Source organism: Peromyscus leucopus, chromosome 8b (genome assembly GCF_004664715.2).
Source record: "Peromyscus leucopus breed LL Stock chromosome 8b, UCI_PerLeu_2.1, whole genome shotgun sequence".
Taxonomy (NCBI): Eukaryota; Metazoa; Chordata; class Mammalia; order Rodentia; family Cricetidae; genus Peromyscus; species Peromyscus leucopus.
This window is the reverse complement of record NC_051086.1, coordinates 93,892,844-93,918,677: the sequence shown is the minus strand read 5'-3', so window position 1 is coordinate 93,918,677 and position 25,834 is coordinate 93,892,844. Positions and strand designations below refer to the sequence as shown.

At 43.6% G+C, this 25,834-nt stretch overlaps 1 protein-coding gene across 4 annotated transcripts in view; it reads right to left on the bottom strand.

Moving 5' to 3' along the window:
• The window catches only part of Ikzf3 (IKAROS family zinc finger 3), a 99,746-nt gene that overhangs the window by 53,683 nt on the left and 20,229 nt on the right, over positions 1-25,834 (bottom strand). For all 4 annotated transcript variants that reach the window (XM_037200707.1, XM_037200708.1, XM_028889593.2 and 1 more), the window contains exons 2-3: positions 13,808-13,861; positions 11,954-12,055 (exon numbers count right to left, since the gene is read on the bottom strand). In XM_037200707.1, coding sequence (XP_037056602.1) covers positions 11,954-12,055; positions 13,808-13,861 — 156 coding nt within the window. The remainder of the gene's footprint in view (positions 1-11,953; positions 12,056-13,807; positions 13,862-25,834) is intronic.

Below are 25,834 nucleotides of genomic sequence, written 5' to 3'. Positions count from 1 at the left end.
TGAGGTGGGAAGAGTATGAGGTTACTCTGGATAACACAATGAATTCTAGGCCAGCCTGGGACCTTGCTTTAAAAGAAGAAAGAAAAAGGAGGAGGAGGAGAAGAGGGAAGGAGGAGGGGGAGGAGGAGAATTAGAAGAAGGAGAATTAGAAGATAATGTTGATTCTTTAGGGCATGATAAACTGCAATAGGCCCCTGCCATAACAGTTATAATCAAAATGGAGTTATAACATGGTGGTCATTGGCCTTTATCCCATGGGAGTGGGTAGGAAGCCATTGCTATGGGAGGCTTTAGAGGTTTTTTTGTTTGTTTGTTTTTTGGTTTTTTGGTTTTTCGAGACAGGGTTTCTCTGTGTAGCTTTGTGCCTTTCTTGGAACTCACTTGGTAGCCCAGGTTGGCCTCGAACTCACAGAGATCCGCCTGGCTCTGCCTCCCAAGTGCTGGGATTAAAGGCGTGTGCCACCACCGCCCTGTGGCTTTAGAGTTTTTTGAGTTTAATGCCATGGCAGCTGTTCCCAGGCTGAAGGCCTCTGTTCCTGCTTTGTGCCTTTTGTGACAGTGCATACCCACACCAACTATATTCATTAACTGCACAATAATGTGAAGTTATTTTATAATTTCTGCATCCTATTTACTACATATATAGAGAGATTTCATCTCTCACATCATTCTCCTTTACAATAATTAGAAATAACTACCATGCCACTTCCCCTCTCCACACACAAATGGCACTGGGAGCCAGGTAGGAATTTGTTCAGTCCCTAGTCTAGTGGTGAGCTGGTGAATGCTTAATAGTTAACATGGGCTTTGGGAAATCTCGTTCATTTCAGTGCTATAAATACTCCACACCACCAGTTTCGAGGCACCAGTGAAGCCTGCCAGCTCATGCAGCTCCTGAAAATTTCACAAGTGACTTACATGCTGGCTCTGGCACACCACTGGGATTCCCTCTGTCCCTCAGGAGGGTGTCTTCATGTGGTATCCAACTGCACCAGGAGCCATCATGCCCCATTGCCCTGGCTAATGCCAAACTTCATCTGAGCCCAGAATCCACTTGGCAGGAGCAGCTGCTGTGAGATGCAGGCTCCTGTGGGTGTTTCCTGTGCCCATAAGCCTGACCAAGAAGAGACGCCACCACCACCACACCTCAGAGACCACTGTGAGAAGAGACAACAGCCTCTCCAATGAGAGCCACCAGGAACAGCGGGCTGACTTCTGTTTTAACCATCTCAACTGTCTATTCTCCTGCAGACACTAAATGCATGCCTACACATTCCTTTAACCTCACTCTGCTTCGTGGGTTGGCGAAAGAGAGAGAGAGAGAAAAAGAGAGAGAGAGAGAGAGAGAGAGAGAGAGAGAGAGAGAGAGAGAGAGAGAGAGAGAAAGAAAGAAAGAAAGAAAGAAAGAAAGAAAGAAAGAAAGAAAGAAAGAAAGAAAGAAAGAAAGAAAGGAAGGAAGGAAGGAAGGAAGGAAGAAAGAAAGAAAGAAAGAAAACCCAGTGATGCTTCTTTTCTGTCAAGAAGACTCAAGGAGGGACATCTTGGTCTTATCATCAACACAGCCACAAGCTGACAGTGGGAGCTGTGACTCTCTGCCCATCTAAACACACACACACAGAGAACTTCTGCAGTGGCGTACTGCTGATGTTGAAAGATAACTCCTGCATCCCATGAGCAGTAGGCCTTGCTCTGGGCGCAAGAGATGTAATATTTTGATAAAATGTGGCACTTCCTTTTGAAGCAGGCTTTTACGTGTGTTGAGCTGTACCGCGGAGCTTTGGCGAACAGAGACAGAGACTGACTCGGTCTCTCCAGCTGCCCCAGCCGTCCCTCCCACACATCTACACGCAGCATAATTAGCATCCATGAACCGCAAAGGCGGCATGCTTTTTCTCCCTTTGGCGGCAACAAACCGCTTGTGTTAATGTTTCCTACGAGCACAAGATGATTGTAGACATCAAAAAGGATCAGGACTGAAGCATGTCATCTGTAATCTCAGCACTCAGGAGCCTGAGACAGGAGGATTGCCACAAGTACAAGGCTAACTTTTGTTACGAAGTGAGTTATAGGCTGGCCTGAACTACAATGGACCCCTTTTCCAATCCTTCCCACCTCCAAACAAGAAACTATGCTACAGAAAGCGACAGAGGCATGGAGCTGTGTTTTCTGAGGAAGAAAGAATTTTTTTTTTTCAGCAAACTTTCTAAGTTTCTAGTTCTCTTAAACTATTCTGCTCAAGGTGTCACCATGGAGACCATTTAAGGCCTTCCAACAAAGTATCAAATGCAAATTTTCTCTTGGAACCAGGCAAGACCTTAATAAATACACTGAGGGCCAGAGAGACGGCTCAGCAGGCAGGGTGCTTCCTGCCAAGCCTGACGATCTGAGTTCAATCCCCGGGATCCCCATAGTGAAAGCAAAGAACTGACCCCCACAAACAACGTAAGTCTCTGAAAACTGGGGTTGGAACAGGACCACACTGGACATCAGCGTGCCCAGAGGTACCAGGGGGGTAGAGATGAGACCTTGAGGGGATGGAGAGCCCTCCCAACAAAGGCCCTGTAGAAAGAATGTGGTGTGGAAGGGCCAAGACAGAGCCCTAGTCCTTCCTCATCTGAAACTGAATGGTCGTCTCCACCATTTCCCACAGGAAACGGAAGGAGTCTGCCATGAGCGTGCATGTTAGGAGACCGTGGTTCTAGATGCATTTACCTAGATTGTCCATCTTTGGAAATGTAGGGAGTCTGAGTTAGGCCGCCAACATCCTGCATTGCTTGTCTTACTGGCCCCCTCATTTTTACAGTTCCTATTAGCCCCTGTTATGATTAGGAACCAAAATGTCCCCCAAAGACTGGGCGCTAAAGCTAGGTTGCTTAACCTGTCAGCATTACTGGGAGGTAGTGGAAACTTTAGGGGGAGGGCCTAGTTGAAGGAAGTGGGTCACTGGGGAGTCCTTGGAGGGTTTATTAAGGTCCCCGTCCCCTCATCCCCCCTCCCGTCCCTGCCCCCCCCTTCTTGGCTACCATGAAGTGAACAGCTTTGTTTTGCTGTAGACTCCACCATGATTATTTTTTGCCGTGGGCCCACAGTGATGGGTAAAGCAGCCATGGGCCGAGACCTCGGGACTTGCAAGCCCAAATCGACCTTCCACTTACTGTTTGGTTTGATTTGGTTTGGTTGAGCCAGGTTCTTAAGTAGCCCAGAGTGGCTTCAAACTTATTTCATTGTCAAAACTGGCCTTGAACTCTTTGGTTTTTTTGAGACAGGGTTTCTCTGTGTAGCTTTGGTGTCTGTCCTGGATCTTACTCTGTAGACCAGACTGGCCTCGAACTCACAGAGATCCGCCTGGCTCTGCCTCCCGAGTGCTGGGTTTAAAGGTGTGCGCCACCACAGCCCGGCTTGGCTTTGAACTCTTGATCCTCCCATTTCTCCCTCCTAAGTGGTAGGATTATAGGCATGTGCTAACTTTCCTCTTTTTATTTTTAGTTTTCTTTTCTTTTCCCCCCTTTTATTGAAAATAGTTTTTTTTTAAATCACACATAATATGTCCTGATTACATTTTCCCCTCCCTCTACTCCTCCCAGTTCCTCCCCGAGTTCCCCTCTCATCCAGATCCACTCCCTTTCTGTCTCTCAGGAGAACACAAACAGGCTTTTAAGAGATAATAATATCATCTAATGAGATGAAACAAACAGAAGGAAAAGAGCCTGAGAGAAGGTACCAGAAACAGAGACCAGTTCATTTGCACACCCAGGAATCCCATAAAAACACTCAACTGGGAGCCACGACATACACCCAAAGTAGTGGCTGTCCTGGAACTTGCTCTGTAGATCCGCCTGCCTCTGCCTCCCGAGTGCTGGCATTAAAGACGTGCGCCGCCACCGCCGCCGCCGCCACCACCACCACCACCACCACCCCACCACCCCCGCCCCCCTCACCCACCCCCCATACCCCCCACTAATTTTAAGTTGCTGTTCTTGGATATTGTTACAGTAATGGAAAGCTGACTAATACGGCTTCTGCGTGTACTCGAGTCACGTGTTCTGAGCAGCTGCCATGCAAACAGGTGGAGTCCGCATGTGTCACATCAGCTGTTCACCCCGCCTCCCTTGCACATTTGTGCTTCGAGTCCTCTCCCTAGGGCTTTCACACCAAGTGACAGCAGAAATGTACTCCCTCACAGATCTGAAGGTGTCGGAAGGACCGTAGTCCCTCTAAAGGCTCCAGCAATTCTTGGTATTCCTTGCTTGTAGCAACACAACTCTGATCACAACTTCCTGTCACATGACTTTTTCTCTACGTTACTTCCTCTGCTCTTACAAAAACTCCAGCCATAGGAGTTAGGTCTACACTAACCCACTGTGACCTCACCAGCCAAGAGAGGGTCACACTTACCCACTGTGACCTCACCAGCTAAGAGAGGGTCACACTTACCCACTGTGACCTCACCAGCCATTGGAGGGTCACATTTACCCACTGTGACCTCACCAGCCATTGAAGGGTCACACTTACCCACTGTGACCTCACCAGCCATTGGAATTAGGGCCTCACTAACCCAATGTGACCTCACCAGCCATGAGAGGGCCACACTAACCCACTGTGACCTCACCAGCCATTGGAGGGTCACACTTACCCACTGTGACCTCACCAGCCATTGGAGTGTCACACTAACCCAATGTGACCTCACCAGCCAAGAGAGGGTCACACTTACCCACTGTGACCTCACCAGCCATTGGAGGGTCACACTTACCCACTGTGACCTCACCAGCCAAGAGAGGGTCACACTTACCCACTGTGACCTCACCAGCCATTGGAGTGTCACACTAACCCAATGTGACCTCACCAGCCAAGAGAGGGTCACACTTACCCACTGTGACCTCACCAGCCATTGGAGGGTCACACTTACCCACTGTGACCTCACCAGCCATTGGAGGGTCACACTCACCCACTATGACCTCACCAGCCATTAGAATTAGGACCTCACTAACCCAATGTGACCTCACCAGCCATGAGAGGGTCAGACTAACCCAATGTGACCTCGTCTTAACTAAGAACATCCACCATGACCCTGTCTCCTCACCATATCTTGCTGGCCTTTCAGATCTACAAGGAGGGTCCCAATGTCTTTTGTGTTGAGAGTTGGCTAAGATGCATTCATGGGATGCTGAACAGGGCTGTTTCCACTGCTCAAGATTAGTCTGATGACAGGTGCAACTGGACATCAAGAAGAGATTAATAATTACTCTTTTTTAAATCATTTATTTTTATTTTATGTGCATCGGTGTTTTGCCTACAGGTATATCTGTGTGAGGATGTCAGATATTGGAGTTATAGACACTTGTGAGCTGCCATGTGGGTGCTGGGAATTGAACCCGGGTCCTCTGGAAGAGCAGTCAGTGCTCCCAAATGCTAAGCCATCTCTCCAGCCCCAACAATTATTCTTATATACCAATGACCAAGCTACAAAAATAATCCTGAACTTTCTCATTCTTTGTGCATTTCAATCCAGTTGGATCACACCATTTCACAGGGGTGTGAATTGCTGGATCTGGTGCACACACCTTTCATCCCAGCACTCAGGAGGCAGAAGTGGGTGGATCTTTGTGAGTTAAAGGCCAGCCTGGTCTACACATTGAATTTTAGGCCAGCCAGGGGTACACAGTGGGACATTATCTCAAAAAAAATGTATGTTTGGCAACTAGACTTCTTTTAAAAAAATTTATTTTCTGTGTATGGATATTTTGCCTGCACGTACATCTGTGCATCACCCGCATGCGGGTGCCCTTGGAGGCCAGAGAAAGGCATGGATCTCTGGAACCAGAGTTACAGACAGTTGTGAGCCACCATGTGGATGCTAGGAATGGAACCCCAGTCCTCTGGAAAAGCAGCCAGTGATCTTAACCACTGAGCCATCTTTCTAGTACCTAGGCCTCTTTTTTTTTAGGTTTATGATGTAATGGGTTAAACTTTGTCATATATGCAAATCATTCCAGATAAAATAAAATTAGGCATGTAAACAATTACTAATTAAACATACTCCAAGAAACTCAGTTTTAAGACCACACTGTGGGAGAGCTGGGCAGTGTAAGAAGGCCTCATCGGAGAAGTCACTTGAGATGATGTAAATGTACTTAGTGCATTAGCTGATAGTCTTATGTCTTCAGGAATAAAGGAGGAAGCAACTAAATATTAATATAACATTTAATCTACATGAGATTTTATTTTTGTTTAATTATGTAAATTACAGTGGTATGAGCTACATTTATTAGGGATGTATATTTTTCTAATTTTAGAAATGATAACAGTTATAATCCTTACTGGTGTCTCTTTAAAATGCTTACAGTAACAGTTTCTTGTAGATTATGATTGCAAGTCAAATCCCACCCACAACCTGTCTTTATAAACAGTTTTATTGGCTGCACATCCATGCCTATTCCTTTATATATCTTCTCTGATTGATTTGCACTCTATCAGCAGAGTTAAGAAGTCTATAACATGGCTGATATGTAAAATTAAATTAAATTATAAAATTAAAAAAAAGAAGTCTATAACAGAGGTTATATGGCTCACAAAGCCTAAGATATTTATTATTGGCCCTTTACTTTGCCAACCTCTGCACTGGGTTCCTGAGAATATATTGTTAAAATAAAAATGGCCGGGTGGTGGTGGCACACACCTTTAATCCTAGCACTCGGAAGGCAAAGCAGGCAGATCTCTGTGAGTTCAAGGCCAGCCTGGTCTACAGAGTGAGTTCCAGGACAGCCAGGGCTACACAGTGAAATCCTGTCTCAAAAAACCAAAAAGAAAAAAGTATCTTGTTTGCGAAGTGAGAAGCAAGTATCTGTGAGATTGTAGACTAAGATCTGAATACTTAAAAAGACAAACACTTCATTTTTAAGCTCTTAATTAAATACAATTATAATTAGTCTGAATTTAATACACACCAGATAGGTCTTCGTTTCTACAACCTTTCAAAGAACATTTAAAAGAATGTCCCCATGCCAGGTGGTGGTGGTGAATGACTTTAATCCCAGCACTTGGGGGACAGAGCCAGGCAGATCTCTGTGAGTTCAAGGCCAGTCTGGTTTACAAAGCAAGTTCCAGGACAGCTAGGACTGTTACACAGAGAAACCCTGCCTGGAAAAACAAATCAAAACAAAACTAACATTAAAAAAAAAAAAGGATGTTCCCCTTAAATTTAAACATACAGGGTTCTCTAAGCACATTTTCTATCATTGTTATGGCATTGCAGCAACGTCTCCCTAATTAAAATTTGTAAATACAGTCCTAATTCTAGCTTCAACATTAGCTTATCACGCACTGTTTTTGTTGTTGATGATGTTGATGATGATGAAGCCAATGAATTTGAGATAAATTCATTGTGGTATCATGTGGTTCAGGTTAGTCTGGGTCCTCCTGCCTGCACCTCCTAAATTCTGGGGTTATAGGTCTGTGTTATAACTTGGCACATACAGTTTGAACATACTGATCATCTTTTTTAAAGCAGTGTGCCCTGATAACCACCTTTTTTCAAAGGCAAATTACTCACAGTATTGATTATTTGTCTATTTGTCAGTTTGAAAGTTAATCATGAACAAATGGAATAGTCTTTCAATACTGATGTTATCCTATTAAATTCGTTCTAAGAGTTTTAAGGCTGGTCACCCAGTTTCTCCCCTGTTCCCAGTTATTTACAGTAACTGATCACATCTTAGAGTCTCTACCAAAAGCTGCATGACATTTCCAGGTACCACCAACTGGGAAAGCTGAGTGCTTACAGCATTTGGGTGGGTTATTTTGTCTTATATGTTTTGAGACAAAGTCTCTCTCTATATCCTAGGTTGGCCTGGAACTCTCTCTGTAGCTCAGGCTCACCTGGAACTCTCTACTATTCCAGGCTGGCCTGGAACTCTCTATGTAGCCCAGGCTGTCCTGGAACTCTCTACTATCCCAGGTTAGCTTCAAAGTCACAAACATCCTCTTATCTCTGCCTTATGAGTACTGGATTACAGGCATGTGTTATCATGTTTTAAATTCTTATTGTTGCATGGACATTATCTGTTTTTATGTTTATGTTTGAGTATTAGCTCAGAGGTTCTTCTGAACCCAGGGGAAATTCTAACATGATTATCAATTACCAGACTAGGTGCTGGATAGAGGTTGCTATTATCCCAGACACAAACTCAATGTGCTGACTACCAGACCTCGGGAGCCCTAACCTAGAAATGTGGGCACAGCTGCCTCTGCTTTATCTCATCCTGAATGTGACTCGATGGATGTCATCGTCAAGAAGCTGCCGAATCAGAGACACCATGCACCTTTCCTCAGCACTTATGACCACATCCTGCGTAGCAGCGTTTTCTGACTCTGTGGTTAAAAACTGGCACAAATTAATGTATAGCTCGGCAGATCAGGAATATGAGCTGACGCTGTGATTTGAATCTCAGAACTATTAGGCGAGGAACTCGATTTCTTGGTCTTGAACAAGCAGGCAAAAGAAAAAGATTCTGAGAAGAAACTATGTAGTCGGAGAACTATGTAGACACATGAAGACAGAATTAACCCAGGACTTTCATTTAGTCATGCAATGAACGTTTATTGTCCATCTGCTATGGGCGAGGGATCTAGTAGTGAAAAAGATGTCCTAAATGCCAGTCAATAAAGAGTGGACGTCGGAAGAGAATTAACAAATAAAAATCTAGAGTTATCTGTGGTGGGTATCATCACAGAATAAAATGCAGCATTGTGTTAAAATGTTGTCGGAGAATGCTGGGCGATGGTGGCACATGTTTTTAATCCCAGCATTGGAAGGCAGAGACAGGTGGATCTCTGTGAGTTCAAGGCCAGCCTGGGCTACAGAGTGAGTTTCAGGACAGACAGCATTGTTACACAGAGAAACCTTGTTTTGAAAAACAAAAAACAAAAACAAACAAAAAATTTTTTTGGGTCAGGGAAACCTTCTCTAAAAAAAAAGATATTTTAGATGAGATCTGAGTGACATTTATAAAGCAACAGTGGATGAGATTTGTCATCACAATTATCACCATAATATGTGAGCATTTTAAACAAGCATATACTGCTAAAATTCAATGCACACACACAAAGCCTAAAGGTGTCCTTAAAGGGAAAACAATTACATGGGAACAAAATGCTGCCTATGATACAGCTGGACATGGGCTGGGGAGATGGATCAGTGGCTAAAACATCTGCTGCACAAGCAAAGGACCCCAGTTCAAATCCCCAGCACGCCTGTCGATGCCAGGTAGGTGTGGTAGCCCAGCTGCAATCCCCACATCAGGAGGCAGAGACAGGGGATCTCTCCAGAAAACTGACCAGCCAGACTAGCACACGTGCAAGCTCCGAGTTCAGTGGGAGAACCTGTCCCAACATACATGGGGGAGAGCAACCGATCATGACACTCACTGTGCACCTCTGCCTCCATTCACCCATGTGCTTCTGCACACACAGCATTCCCTCACAAATGCAAACACGCACGCACACTTGGGCTACCAAGAAGGCGGTCCAGGGATGGGAGGACAAGGCCAGGAGAAGAAAGCAGGGGTAGAGTGTGGATGGAGTGACCTTATTCTGTAAGTCGGTGTCGTCATATTCCTGAAGAACCTTACTAGAACAGATTACAGGCATATTTAGGGGTAGTATTTTGACTCATCTCTTATCTTTTTCTTTCTAGGGCTGGAGATCGAACCCAGGACCTTGCATGTGATAAGTACACACTCTACCCTGAGCAAAATCCTCTAGCACTGAATCTTACTTTCCGGATGATGCATAGTGGTCATACACATATGGACTGATGCAGGACCCATAGCTCACTATGGAACAATAACAGATTATTCTTGAGGGAACTACCATCCCAGATCATTGGATAAGAGCCACCATAAGGACTGTTTAACTTGAAGCGGTCTACGTAACTCTGTTTATAAATGCCTAGGGGAACATTCCAGATAAAACAAGATATACTTCTTAGTCAAGACCATCATAATCTCTCAGAATTGCCTACCTGTGAGAGGGGCAGTCTCCCCCTGGGTCTGTAAGACCCCTAATGCCGGAGTATCAAGAATGCAGGAAGTATGAAAATACAGGCAATATAATTGGCCCTGTAATGAATGGGTATCAAGTAGATAGACACAGAGGCTAGGAAAAGGCATCTGCTACAGAGAACCCTTTTGCGGGGACACTCGTGCATCTTCACTGCTGTGAACCTGGGCAGCTGTCCAAGAAGATCCATTGAATTCGCTGCTTCAGCTCCCCCCACAGGTCTCACAGTTGCTAACAAAAAATGTTACATTAATTAACAAGAAAACGAGGAAAAACAGAAGGGAGGGTCAAATGGTTCATCTCATCAAGGTAGACAGTTTTTAATGACTATTCAATATTTTTTAGTCACTAAAGTTTTTAATAACTATTAAATAAACTGGCCTTTAATCCCAGCACTCAGGAGGCAGAGGCAGGTGGATCTCTGTGAGTTTAAGACCAGCCTGGTCTACAGAGAGAGTTCCAGAACAACCAGGGCTACACAGAAACCCTGCCTCAAAAAGCAAAAAAAGAGATAAGTAACAATAACAAATAAACAAACGACCTGGGGTTGAAGAGGAGGCTCTGCCGTTAAGAGTGTTTACTGCGCTTGTAGGGGACCTGAGTTCGGTTCCTAGCACCAACGTCAGGAAGACTCACAACTGCCTGTAACTCTAGTTCCAAAGGACCCAAAGCCCTCTGCAGGCCTCTGCAGGCACCTGAACACGTGTGAGGCACATCACTCAAGCACACACACATGAAACAAATTCGAACATAAAAACTGAATCAAAAGCAAAGAGGGGAAGGGGGCCAGAGAGCCAAGCGAGTCATTCCCTGGAGTTGACAAGAAATGGATAAACTTCAGTATCGAGAGCACGTGTGCACTACCAGTGCTTGGGAAGCCGAGGCAGGACCATCACAAAGTCAAGGCCACTGGGGGGCCCAGCCTGGTGGGGCACGCCTTTAATCCCAGCAGAGGCAGGTGGATCTCTGCGTTGGAGGCCAGCCTGTTCTACAGAGAGAGTTCCAGGACAGACAGGGCTATGTAGAGATACCCTGTCTCAAAGAGAAAAAAGAAAGAATAGAAATAGAGGCCAGCAATCTGGCTCAAAAGACAAAGGTGACTGAGACTAAGCCTGACATCCCGAGTTTGATAGAGAGAGAACCGACCCCTACAGGCTGTCTTCTGACCTTCAGATACACCTCTACCCCCAATAATAATAAATAAAAATTTTAAAAGAATTGAATTGTTGGCCACCCAGTTATTTTCTTGAGAACTGGCTGTTGGGAAATACTCTAAACTATGGACGTGTGTTATTTTTATAATGGAAAATGGTAAAATGAACATGTTCCGTTTTTGCATTGTTTGAGACAGGGTCTCAATACATTGCTTTGGCTATATAGCCCAGAAGGACCCTAAATTCATGATCCTCCTGCCTCAGCTACACAAGAGCCGTGATTACAGAAATGTTTCACCAAATCTGGCAAATAAATGGCCTTAAAGCAAAGTTAATATAGAATAAACAATGAATGAGTATCTTAAATTTTCAAAATATTGGTGTAATATGCACACACATGCACATGTGTGTGTGTGTGACTGTATGTGTATATGCCACGTGTGTGCAAGTGCCCATGGCGACCAGAAGGTCTCTTGGAGTTACTGGTGATAGTGAGTTACCCAACATGGGTTGGGGGGACCCAACCTAGACTCTCTGGAAGAGCAGCAGGACTTCTTAACTGCTGATTCACCTCCCCACCCCAATATTGGCTTCATCTTGCAACAAACTATTAAATGCAAATATATATTAAATGAGCGAATCCAAACCCACAAATAGATGTTTCCACTGGCAAGCCGATCTCTTCACCCTCAACCTTAATTCTGTCTGTAACCATGAAGTTTTAACCACATCACGTGATTTACCTCCTGCATCTTCATCTTCATTGGTCGGGGCTTCGGTACTGTCCACATTTTCTATTTCATGAGGTTTGCTTAAATTGTAGTCACCCAAGGCCTCTGGGCTTTCTGAAAGACAAAGGGAGTTTTAAGGATGCAGTCCACTTGAAGAGATTTATATAACTATGTCTTAAGTTCGATGTCAAGGTCATCTTCAGTGATAGCCAGCATCCCTACTAATGCTCAGGCTCAGCTTCCAGTACTGATAAGCAGTACCCACTTCGCTCACCCCAAGGGAGGAGATACGGAAGCTCTCAAATTTAGAACTGTGAGTGAGATTCGTGCATCCTTCTGCTGTTAACAATTCTTGTGAATATTGCTTTCACCTGCGCTATAATGAACTCAGGCCCCATCTAGACAGAAATTCTTTCTTCATTGGTGTATCTCACAATATTTGGTAGGATGTTATTGCTGTTTGTGCCCAACAAGTATTAATGTGTAGTATTAAGAGATACCGAGCCTGAACACATGGATGTAACCCATTTTGAGAGAAATGCTTTCCTGAAAGAAAACCTAGAAACTTCTGTATGCCAAACTTATTTTCTCTTTCTGTTTATATCGTAAGTGTAATTCTATGCAAAACATAATGGAACTCAAGTTCCTTTGTTCATTCATTTCATTTCTTGGTGGTTTAAAAACAGGATCTCCCAGGCTAGCTTCAAGCTCACTATATAGTCTATGCTGACCTGAATTCAATCAAGACCCTCCTGACTAAGCTAGAGCAGGGGTCAGCAAACTATGGCCTGATCATGCCTGCTTCGTACAGGTCCAGGGGAAGGATGGTTTCAACATTTTCCAGGGTTATTAAAAACAGCAACAACAGAGCTGGGCGTGGTGGCGCACGCCTTTAATCCCAGCACTCGGGAGGCAGAGCCAGGCGGATCTCTGTGGGTTCGAGGCCAGCCTGGGCTACCAAGTGAGCTCCAGGAAAGGCGCAAAGCTACACAGAGAAACCCTGTCTCGAAAAACCAAAAAAAAAAAAAAAAACAGCAACAACAAAGGATCCAGGGAAGGGATTATATGATGAATTTCTGGTCCTTTCCAGAAATGGTTGCTGGCCACTGGTCTAAAGTGAAGCTTAAACCATTCAAATTCAAGCTATTGTCTTTACCAGAATTACTTAGTTAAAAAAAAAAATTCAATTAAGTGAGCAAAAGTCCAACGATCAATATTAGTTGGAATCTAGTTTGACTCTAATGCTAAAGCGTGTGTGAGTGTGTGTGTGTGTGTAAGTGTGTGTGTGTGTGTGTGTGTGTGTGTGTGTGTGGTGTGTGTGTATGCGTGTGGTGTGTGTGTGTGTGTGTGGTGTATGTGTATGCATACGATGTGTGTGTGTGTGTGTGTGGTGTGTGTGTGTGTGTGAGAGTGTGTGTGTGTGTGTGTGTGTGTGTGTGTGTGTGTGTGTGCCTAAACATATGGAGGCCTTCTTTTATTGTCTCCACTTTACTTTTTGAGACAGAATCTCTCATTGAGCCTAGAGCTCCCTGGGGTCCACCTATCTCTGTCCCTCAGTGCTGGCATTACAGGCACATGCTGCCACCCCTAGCTTTTATACAATGTTGGGAGTCCAAATTTAGGCCCTTGTGAGCAATCTCACAGAACTGTCTCCTACCCCCAGCACATTTTTATGATGTTAGTGGAGGAGGTATTTTATCAGCAAAAGGAACTGTTTTTATGATGTTAGTGGAGGAGGTATTTTATCAGCAAAAGGAACTGTATTCATTTCCCACTGCATTTTTACTGTAACCAGAATAAGAGCACTGCTCTTTCTCTGGCGCTTTCGGTTAAAAGTGTGCTTCTATGGCAAAGACCTGGCATTACCTGTGGGCAGAGGCTGCTCCTCGGCGCCTTTCAGCTCCGTATTTGGTTGTGTATCTAAAAAGAAAGCGGTATAGGTATTAGCTATGCAGGACACCTTTCGATGGGATTGAGTGCTCTGAATTGAGTGAGGACGCCACTCTGTAAAGCCTGGCCACAGAATTCCTCTTTCAGGGCAGAGCTTTCTCCAAGCTCCCCCTAACGGTGCAGTAAGGAGAACGGAAGGAATTATCCAGGCAGCATCTAAGAACATTCGGCCGAGACCCACTTATACTAAGAAGAATGAGAAAAAGTGGGTCATGCAGGGCATGGTGGCGCCCGCCTTCAACCCCAGCACTCAGGGCAGAGGCAGGTGGATCTCTGTGAGTTTGAGGCCAGCCTGGGCTACAGACCAGCCACGGCTACATGGTGAGACCCTATTCAAAAAGTTAAGTTAAAGAAAATCTAAAAGTGGGTTATTACAGAAAGAATTTTAGATAGCCTTTACTGTTTTCCATAATTTTGCTGATCGCTGCTATAGAATGAAGCAATATTCTTCACACCCAAGCTATACTACTCATGATGTATTTTTTATCAAAACCAGTCCGTTGAAAAAGGTTAACCAAGCCGGGCGGTGGTGGCGCACACCTTTAATCCCAGCACTCAGGAGGCAGAGCCAGGTGGATCTCTGTGAGTTCGAGGCCAGCCTGGGCTACCAAGTGAGTTCCAGGAAAGGCGCAAAGCTACACAGAGAAACCCTGTCTCGAAAAACCAAAAAAAAAAGGTTAACCAAACCCCAGTGATCCACATTAGAATCTATGCAATCTGTATGACCTCTCTGAAGGAGACAGGAGGGGATCTGGGAGGGGGGGAGAGGGAGGTGGAGGGGGAGAGTTATGTTGCTCAGGCTGGCCCCAAAGTCAATATTCTCTTGCCTCAGAGTCCTGAGTAGCTAGATTATAAATCTATGTCCTCATGGCCAATTTCCTCCAAACATTTTATTCAGAATATTTTCAAATATAAAATGAACCCAGAGCCAGGCGGCAGTGGCGCAAGCCTTTAATCCCAGCACTGGAGAGGCAGAGCCGGGTGGATCTCTGTGAGTTCAAGGCCAGCCTGGGCTGCAGTGCACTGCGGTAACCTCGGCACTTAGGAGGCTGATGCAGCGGAATGCTGGGAGTTTGAGCTCAGCCTGGCTTATATTGTGAGTTCTAGTCTGGAAAGGGTTACAGAACTAATAATCAGACTAAGAAATGGCTCGGTGGTTAATGGCACACACTCCTCTTGCTGAGGATCTGAGTTCAGTTCCCAGGACCCACATCAGGTGGCTCACGGCTACCTGTAACTCCAACTCCAGGGCATTCAACACCCTCTTCTGGCCTTTGAGAGTATCAGAGCTCACTTGTATATTCCCACACATAGACACACACATATACATGGTTAAAAATAAAAAGTTTATAACAGAAAATGTGGGGATAGAGAGGGAAGGGAGAAGGAAGGGAGAGTAGGCAGACACCACAATGAGCTCACACAGTGAGCACTCATTGATCGCCAGCTGGATTCTACAGTTTTGTGGGATAATCTTTTTGTACACTGTGAAGATGTGTCTTTGCCAAGGCGCCTTCTGGTTGGTTTAATAAAGAGCTGAATGGCCAATAGCTAGACAGGAAGAGGTTAGGCGGGACTTCCAGGCAGAGAGAGAGGAAGAGGACGCTAGAGGAGGTGGAGAGGAAGCAGGACACGCAGGAGGAGAAGAAAAAGCCACAAGCCATGTGACAGCGCATAGATTAATAGACATGGGTTAATTTAAGTTATAAGAGCTAGGTGGAAACCAGCCTAAGCTAAGGCCGAGCTTTCATAATTAATAAGATGCCTCCATGTCTTTATTTGGGAGCTGGCGGGACAGAGAAAGACTCCTCGCAACGACTGGATACTGTTTTTATTTCATCACACACCATTCTCCATTTGTTCCTCTATTCACTCATCAATTCAGATAAATCTCCAAAAAAGTTAGAGGTATCAGTGTATTTCATCCCTATAACATCATAAACAACACTAAAATTCTATGTTTTTGTAAGATTCTAAGGTAAAATTTATATGTAGGGAATTGAGTATATTTTAAATGTCATTTAATGACTTTTCAAAAGTGCATATCCCTGTGTAATGCAAATTCCCATCAATATCCAGATGTAGGTGTTCATGTCTATAAATCCCAGGACTCAGGAATCTGAGGTCTGTGGTTAGAGGCCAGCCTGGGCTACATAGGAGATTCTATGAAGAAGGGATGGGAAGGGAGAAGGGAGGAGGGGGGAGGGGGAGAAGGGAGGGGAGGAGGAGAAGGGAGGGGAGGAGGGTGACAAAGAGGAATCAAAGACAGTGTTTCCATCATCCCAGGAGGGTTTCCCCAGGAGCCTCTTCCTAGTCAGTCCTCACTCACTCTCCAGACACGTTTCCACTGTCGCTGGCTTAGCTTATTCTAGAACTGTGTGAAAATGAAATCTTACGGACATATGATACAAATGCGTTTGTCTATGGCTTCTTTTAACATAATGTTTTGGGACCCATGCATTCAGTGGTGCCTCTCAATAGTTCATTTTTGAAATGAGGTAGTATCCCACTCTATGAGCCCAGCCACTCATCTGCTCCTCTCTTGAGAAACCTTTAAACTGTTTTGTTGTTGTTGGGTTTTTGTTTTGTTTTGTTTTGTTTTTTGAGCCTTATTATGTAGTCTTGGCTGGCTTGGAACTCACTACATAGACCAGGCTAACCTTGAACTCATAGAGAGCCATCTGCTTCTGCCTCCTGGGATTAAAGGTGTGTACCATCATGCCCAGATATTTCTAGTACTGATTATTTTAAACGAAACTACTACCCTATTTTTTGTAAAGAGTAAACTTGAGGCTGCAGAGATGGCTCAGCAGTTAAGAGCACTCAGGGCCCTTGCAGAGGACCCGGGTTCAGATCCCAGCACCCACATGGCAACTGACAACTGTCTGTAACTCCAGTTCCAGGGAACATGATGCCCTCTTCTGAACTCTGAGGGCAATAGGCACATGTGTGGTGCAAACACATATATGCAGGCAAAACACTCATACACATAAGAGAGTATAAAATCGATCTTTAAACATTTTAAATAATAAACTTAACTTTTAAGATAGTTTTAAGTTGATAGGAAAATTGTGAAGGTGAGTTCAGAGGGCTCCCACACACTTCAAACTGAACCTCTTCTCTTAATTAACATCTTACTGTCAGTGTGGGACATCTGTTACAAGTCATGTACAGACATCTAGTCATTATAGCAAGTATTCAGAGTTCCTGCCTCTCCATCCAGTGCCTGCATTACTTTAGTTACCATGTCTCCTAAGGCTCTTCCTGGTTGGTTAGTGTCTCAGACTTTGTTTGTTTGGGTGACCTTGACGGTTTTGAGAGACAGGCAGGTATTTTAGAGACTGTCCCTCAGCTGGGATGTGTTTGCTTTTCTCAGGAGTAGACTGTGGTATGATGATCCTTGTAAAAAGCCTTTCAGTGGCCATATGCTTTTATATCTCTTGAGTAAACATCCAGGTGTTGAATTACTGGGTCATGGAGTAGGTATATGTTTAGTTTTAATAGAAACTGCCAGAACTTGTTCAAAAGTGGTTGTGCCACCAGCAAAATATGCATTCTTCTTGCGGCCCTGCCTCCTCGCCCATATTTGATATCGTTGGAATTTTGGTTGGTTTTGCTTTTTGAGACAGGGTCTCACAATGTAGTCCAAGCTGGTTTCAAACTGGAGTCTCCTGCCTCAGTTTCCTCAGCGCTGGATTACATGCTTGCAGCATCACATCGAGCATATCATCAGGATTGTTTTTTAACTGAGACAACCCACAAGTTACCATTTAAATTTTTTTTGTTAGATTTATTCATGTTAGTGTTTTCCCTGCTTGGTGCCAGGATGGATCAGATCCCCTGGAACAGATGTGAGGACTGAGAATGGAAACTGGCTTCTTCCCCCACAAGAACAGCAAGTGCTCTAACTGCTGAGCCATCTCTCCAGCCCCATCATCAGAATTTTAAATGAGAGCCATCTCAAGAGATGTGTATTAGTATTTCTGATCTGAATTTCTATTTCCCTGAAGAGCTAACAATAGTATGTCTTTTCATGTATTTACCTACACATTTTTCTGTATAAAGTATCTGGTCAAGTCCTGTGTGCTCTCTCTGCATTTATTTTTAGTGATATAATTAGGGATTGACAAGGTGGCTCAGTAGGTAGGCTGTCAGTCCCTGAAGTTGATCTCTGGAGTCCACATGCTGGAAGGAGAAAATCTGCTTCTGAAATTCTTCTTCTGACCTCCATATGTAGGCTGTGACACACACACACACACACACACACACACACACACACACAAATAAATTGTAAAATGTAAAACAATCTTAAAATACATATCCAGTTTTTGTAATGACTCTGTTTATTGAAATCTTACTACAGTAACTTAACTTTAGTGGTTCAGGATATTCCTTAGGGTTTTCAACATAACTAATCACCATTGGCAAATTGGAAGTATTTTATGTCTTCCTTTCCAACCTTTATATTTATTTATTTTTCAATTTATTTTAATTTTTTGAGATTTATTTTTATTTTATGTGCATTGGTATCTCGTCTGAATGTATGTCTGTGTGGGGATCCCAGAGGATCCCCTGGAACTGGAGTTACAGACAGTTGTGAGCTGCCATGTAGGTGCTGGAAACTGAACTTGGGTCCTCTGGAAGAACAGCCCTCGCTCTTAACCGCCGAACCATCTCTCCAGCCCCCTTTCTAACCTTTGGGTCTTCAGGTTCTTCTCTGTTGTATTGCATGAACTAGAATTGCTAGAACAATTGAGCAGAAGCTATGACAAAGGGTGTCTATGTCCTGTTCCTATCTTTGATGGGAGGAGGGATTCATATTTCACCATAAATTATTTTCACCACTGGTTTTCCAGTGAGCCCAAGAACCTCCCTTCCATTCCTGGCTTGCTGAGAGATAGCCTTTCTTCTCTTTTTCTCTGTTTGTTTTGAGATTGGGTCTCACTACGGGGTCAAAGCTGGCCTGGCACCCACTATGTAGCCCAGGATAGCCTTGAACTTGTGATACTCCTGTGTCCAGCTCACTACCAAACGCTGGGATGCAGATAGATATTTGTCATATTTTTAAGGCACCTGTTAAAATTTTATGATTTTCCTGTATCTGATCCATCAATTTGGATGAACTACATTGATTTCACAGTGAGATAAATTCCTAAGATTACATTCCTTGCATTCCTGGGACAAAACCCTGCCTGGTTATGACGTAACTGCTGTGGTGTGGCTCGAGGACCCGCACTAAATAGTTCCTTAAGGATTCTGAGTTTATGCTTGTGGATGGCTCAGGCCTATAGCTTTTCTCTTTAATTTCTTCATTAGATTTTTTATTTGTTTGTTTTTTTCGAGACAGGGTTTCTCTCTGTAGCTTTGCGCCTTTCCTGGGACTCACTTGGTAGCCCAGGCTGGCCTCGAACTCACAGAGATCTGCCTGCCTCTGCCTCCCGAGTGCTGGGATTAAAGGCGTGCGCCACCACTGCCCGGCTTTTCATTAGACTTTATTGCTATTTTGTAGCATTCCTTCTTATTTTTTTTTTTTAGAGTCACGTTACTCGGTATTTCCTCTTTAATGTTTATAGTAACATCTAAAGTAACACTCTAGATCTGAACTTACCAGCTTCATCTTTTAAACAGGTATAAACCAATTCAGATTTTTTTTTTTTCAGAGCTGAGGACCGAACCCAGGGCCTTGCGCTTGCTAGACAAGCGCTCTACCACTGAACTAAATCCCCAACCCCTCAGATTTTTATCTCATTTGTTTCGAACAGTTTTACTTTTCAAAGATTTTGCCTAATCTTTCTAATTGTCAAACTTATCGGGATGAGATTCCTGCGGTCTCCCATCACCTCTGTCTTTTCTCCCTCTCCGTTTTGGTGATCTACAGTCTCTTTCCCTTATTGGAGAGACAGACCTCCAATAGTCAACTTTCGACTTGGTTGATTTTCTCTTCTGACTTCTGTGCTCGTCATTACTTCTCTCTTCTGCTGACTCTGGGTTTAATTTCTTCCTTTTTTAACCCTTTAAGGCGAAACGGCAGCAAATGTTTTTAATGCCCACTTTCTAGTTGTGAACACTTACACTGTGCATTCTCCCTGAGGACAACACTTGCTACATCTTATGAATTTGATGTTTTATTCTCACCATAGTCTAGTTATAGTCATCTTGGGACTTCTTCAGTCCACAGGTTGTTTTATTGATGCTCATTTAATTTGTAGGTATTTAGTAGAATTAGCGAGTTCTCTGTTCTCTTACTTTTATTGATTTCTGGGCAAGAGATATATCTCAGCGGTAGACCAGCATGTGCATGGTCCAGGGTTCAATTCTTTCTTTGTAAAGGTGAAATGCAAAACAAAAAGTAAAAAGATTTCTATTTTTTTTAATTTTTTTTTAATTTTAAATTTTTATTTTATGTGCATTGGTATTTTGCCATGGGTGTCCAGTCCCCTGGAACAGGAGTTACAGACAGATGTAAGCTGCCATGTGGGTGCTGGGAATTGAACCCAGATCCTCTGGGAGAGCAGTCAGTCCTCTTAACCACTGAGCCATCTCTCCAGCCTGATTTCTAATTCTACTCCACTACAGTTTTAAAAAAAAAGTCTATGTTTTTATTTATTTATTTATTTATTTATTTATTTATTTATTTATTTCAGGATGGGTTTTGCTTTTGGTTTTGAGACAGGGTCTCACTGTATAACACTGGCTGGCCTGGAGTTACATGGTAAGTGCCAGGCTGGCCTTGAACTCACAGAAATCTGCTTGCCTCTGCCTCCCAGGTGCTGGGATTAAGCACCTCCAATTTCAGTGCTTTTAAAGTCATTAGGACGCTTTTGTTTTCTGGGGGAGACCGTGCTCTTTGTAGTTAGAAAACGTATGTTCCGCAGTGGCTGGTGTACTGGCTGGTGAATGTCAATGAGATCAAAGTAACTGGGTGTCATTGGCCTCTTCTGTGCGTTGACTTCTGTCTGCCTAGCTGTCCAGAGGCTGAAAGAAGACTTTCAAATGGCCCAAGTCCTATCATGCACCTGTCTGTTCCTGCCTGTCCTGGAGGCTGCACTACACACCTTCCGTTTTCCACTGTCTGCTCCATTACGGTTACACCAGCTCACAGCGGCTTGCAGCCATCCGAACCATTTTTCACTCTGCAACCTTTACCCTCCAGTTATCATGTGTCATGTCTAAATATACCACAAAGTTCACGAGACAATTATTAATTTTTACGGCAGATGGTCACATTTTATTTTACAGAAGTTAAGAGGAAATTTTACTTTGGTTTTACTCAGATAGCATTTCTGATGCTTTTCCTTTTTTCATGGATGTCTAGTTCTTGTCTAATGCCATTTACCTAAAGCCTAGAGAACTTTAGCTGACATTTATAATCTTGCAACTATAGGGGGACAATTTCTCTGAACTTTCATTTATTTGGATATGTCTTTATTTTTCTTTCAAGCTTATAAGATTTTTTTATTAGGAAGTTGGAAAGATGGCTCAGTGACTAAGAGCACCAGCTGCTCTTCCAGAGGACCTGAGTTCAATTCCCAGCTCCCACATGGCAGCTCACAACCATCTGTAATTCTAGTTCTAGGACATTCAACAACCTCTCCTGGTCTCCCTAGATACTGGGTATACACATGATGCATACATGTAGACAAACATCCATACACATAAAAAAACAATTAAAACATTTTAAAATGAAATCTTATTAGACACAAAATTCTGATTCCGGGCATGCCGCCTTTAATCCCAGCACTTGGGAGGCAGCGACATGAAAATCTCTGAATCCATGCTGGCCTCTATAATGAGTTCCAGGCCAGCCAAGCCAATGTTGTGAGACCCTGTCTCAAATATATATTTCTGGACTGAGCCAGGCATAGCGGCCCACACCTGTTATCTCAGGACTTGGGAGGACAATGCAGGAGGATTGCTATGAGTTTGAATCTTGGGCTCTATAGTGAGATCCAGGGCAGCCTAGACCTAAAACAAAAGCAAAAGAATCTTAGGTTGACCGTTTTTGTTTTCCTCTGTCCCCTTAAATGCTGCACTGAATTCTAGATTCTCCGGTTTCTGATGAGAAGTCAGCAGTGTCTTCTTGCTCCATTTGTCATGGGTTCCCGTTTTCAGAGTTTTCTCGGCTGTTCCCTCTTTGGTTTTCAGCAGTTGGCCACAACAGGACTAGATGTGATTTCATTTGCATTTTCCTACTTGAACTCTTCTATGAAGTTAGGGCTTCAACAAACATGAAACCTTCTCAGCTGGCAGTTAGTTCTCCATCTGCCTTTTCTGCTCCTTCTGTTCTTCTTCGGTGACTTCAGTTCCATGAGGGTTAGACATTTTCCTGTTTCCCACACCTCCCTGAGACTGGCCTTTCTCATCCTAGTGTTTTTACCTCTAACATTCACAGTGGTGTGTGTGTGTGTGTGTGTGTGTGTGTGTGTGTGTGTGTGTGTGTGTGTGTGTGTAATATTTATATTGCAGGCTGTGACTGTGTAGCCCAGGTTGGCCTGAAACTTGCTATGTAGTTTAGGCTAGCCTTGAATTCACCATCCTCCTGCCTCTACCTTCTCAGTGCTGGGATTTCAGGCATGCGCCATCTTATCCTATTTACCCACACTTCTCTCATCTTAATTTGTTGTTGAATCCATCCAAAGACTTCCTTGAGTTTTAGATATTGAAATTTTAAATTCTAGAATTTTCATGTCTGTTACAGTTTCTTTGCTCACACTTCCCACTTGTTAACTCACTGTGTGCGTATTTTCCTTTACATCTTTGAGCATATTTTCAGCTGTGCTAGATCCTTGCTTTAGTCTCAATACCTACATCATTTGGAGCCAATCATCACTGGTTTTAATTTCTCTGAAGGAAGTATCACATTTTCTTCCTCCTTTGTATGACCCCAACCCTTTTGGATTGTATTTTAGGCATGATATAGGAATTGAGGGGAGCGTTAATTGTGGTTGGTTTTCACTTTATAAAACATGTAGTTAATTTATTTGGGTTAAAGTTCACATTCTGCCTGACCTGTGATGAGCAGCAGCTAGAGTGACCAAAGGTACCATAGACATTTTATAATTCCAAGGATATCTGAATGATTTGGTCACGCTGAAGAAACACAAATTTCATATTTAAATTTCAGATTGGGTTGAATGTAAACACACATGCATACACACACACACACGCACACACACACACACACACACACACACACACACATTTACTCAAGAATCAACCAGAGAATTCATACTTCCCTTATGGCTTCTTCCATCCCAGGATTCCCACCATTATTTCTATTGCTTATGGTCTGTTTGTTTGTTTGTTTGTTTTGTTTTAACTAAGTAAGACTGTAGATTTTGTATTCAAACTTTAGTAATTCTGAGGTTTAAAATGGAGCCTGCTTTTAAGGCAAAACAACAAGAAATAAACAAACAAAACCATAAAACAGGCTGTTTCTAATGCCTTTCAGGTGGTAGGTTTGGGTTTTGGTTTGGTTTGGTTTGGTTTTGGTTTTGGTTTTTTGAGACAGGGTTTCTCTGTGTAGCCCTGGTTGTCCTGGAACTCACTCTGTAGACCAGGCTGGCTTCGAACTCATAGAGGTCCACCTGCCTCTGCCTCCTGAATGCTGGGACTAAAGGCATGTGCCACCACTGCCTGGCAAGGTGGTAGGTTTTTTAAATTACATTTTGTCCAGAATCTGTAACTTGTTTTCTCTGGTTATAATGGTTCCCTAGCTCCTCTGTAGCTGGAAAACATGAACCTGCCCTTACTTTCATGGTAATAATTTCCACAAAACTGTTCAGGGCAATACTGACTTCATATTTCATAGCATAGACAGCAATCAGGTTATGATCCAGTTTTGGGTTTGAAAAAATACAATCACTTTATTTACATTCTATCATAATTGAGAAAGTTCAATCTATCAGCCATTAGATGCTGGCAACAAAACTTAAGGCATAAGAAACACATGAATTTGAAAGCTTAAAAATTGGCAGTTTGGCATGAGGTATCAAAATCCAAGCACTTGGGGGGGGGGCGGAATCAAGAGTTCAAGGTCATTCTCAGACAGCTGTGAAACTTTCACCTGCACATTGAAAACTCTCAGCAGGGGGGAAACACAGAGCTACTTCAAAGGTGTCATGAGCAACTATCATATAGAATGAACATCTTTTAGTTAAATACAGCAAGATAGCCTTTGATTTGGTGACCAATATGGAAAAACAAACAAACAAACAAAAAGCCCTATTTCTCTTGAACCTTTAAAACCCTTTAAATAGGCCTGAATATTTAACAGAGAGCATCCGTGTCTGGAATAAACCACTTGCCTCACACAGGGACCTAGGGCTGTCCTCAAAAGGGATGCATTAATACTGAATATCTAAACCAGCTGTGTTGGAACTGAAGGCATAGATGGGCATGGACCCCTGGCTTCTGCTGTATCTAAAGAGATACAAAAGACGCATAACTGTATGTACATGAGTACCCATAACAAAGTACAGCCCTCTTGGCCAATATCATCTGGGAACAGAAGCACAAATGGATCCCAGCCCCCAGACAGAAGCTTCTAAATATCGTTCTCCTCTTGAAGGAACCAGGCTCCTTGGGAAAATGACTGAGACTGTGGAAAAAACAAGGTGAGTTGGGAACAGTTTTTGATGCCAGAAAGCAATGAAGAGACTATTTTCAGACACAGAAGTCGTCATTAAAGAGTGTCTCCTAGTAAAATGGGGATCACTAAGCACTGAGGTAAACAGTATTGGTTATAACCTGTTGAAAGTCTGACGAAGGGGTTGGAGAGATGGTTCGGGGTTGAGGGCACTTGTTGCTCTTGCCGAGGACCTGATTCCAGTTCCAAGCACCCACCTGGTGGCTCACAACCCATCTGTAACTCTAGTTCACTTAGGTCCAATGTCTCCTTCTGATCTCCTTGAGGACCAGGCACACAGGCTGTACACATATATACATGCAGGCAAAACATGCATACACGTAAAATAACATAAACACGTCTTTTAAAAAGTTAAGAAAGTAAATCTTATGATAAATGGACTACTTACACAGTTTCAAAGTACTTAGGAGTTAGTTTAATTCATGTGTATGTGTCTGTGTCCGAGGACTCCCTGTGTGTGTGTGGGGGGGGGGGTACCAGAGGGGGCCAGAAGAGGGTGTCTGACCCCTCAGAGCTGGAGTTACAGGTGGTTGTGAGCTACCTGACGTGTGCTGGGAACTGAACTCAGGACCTCTGGAAGAGCAGCAAAGTGCTCTTAACTGCCGAGCCCTCTCCAGACCCCAAAGTTCTTCTTTTCAGCACTTGTGAATTCTGAAGATGAAAGGATAGATAAGCAGCAGCGAAGCCTGGCTGACAGGAAGGAGTAAGCTGAACCACACGCCACCGTCGTCTACGTGTGCACCCTCCTAAGGGACAGAACACAGCCTGACCTTTGGGATACCCCCGGCAAATCACAGACCGTGAATCATGCCGTGAGTGAATCAACCTGACTCGAGGGAGAATTTACAAAGTAGCTGGCTCCTGATCCTCGAAGTGTCAAAGTCTTGACCGCTTGAGGGACTCTTCCTGGGGGGAAGAGACGTGACAGGGGCGCTGTGTGCTCTGGAGTGAACCCTCTTGTGGGAAAGAGTGTTACAGACACACTCAGAAGGACCGATGGGGCAGAGGATAAATTGGTAGTAATTTATCAATGCTCACATTTCCTGGTTTCGATGGCTGTATTGTGGTTATGCCGGAGATAGGGCATAAACTTTAAAGTGTTCAGAGTGATAGGGATCGAGTCAGCAACTTGTGCTCAAATTTTCCGGAAAAAAAAAAAAAAAGTTTGTGTTTTTTTTTTTTTTTTTTGCACTATACTGCAACTTTTCTGTGAGTTTGATGGTGTTTTTCTCTTTAATTGTTAAAAAAAAAAAAAGCTAGCTGTGAAACTTTCAACGGTGCGCTGGGAGGATTCT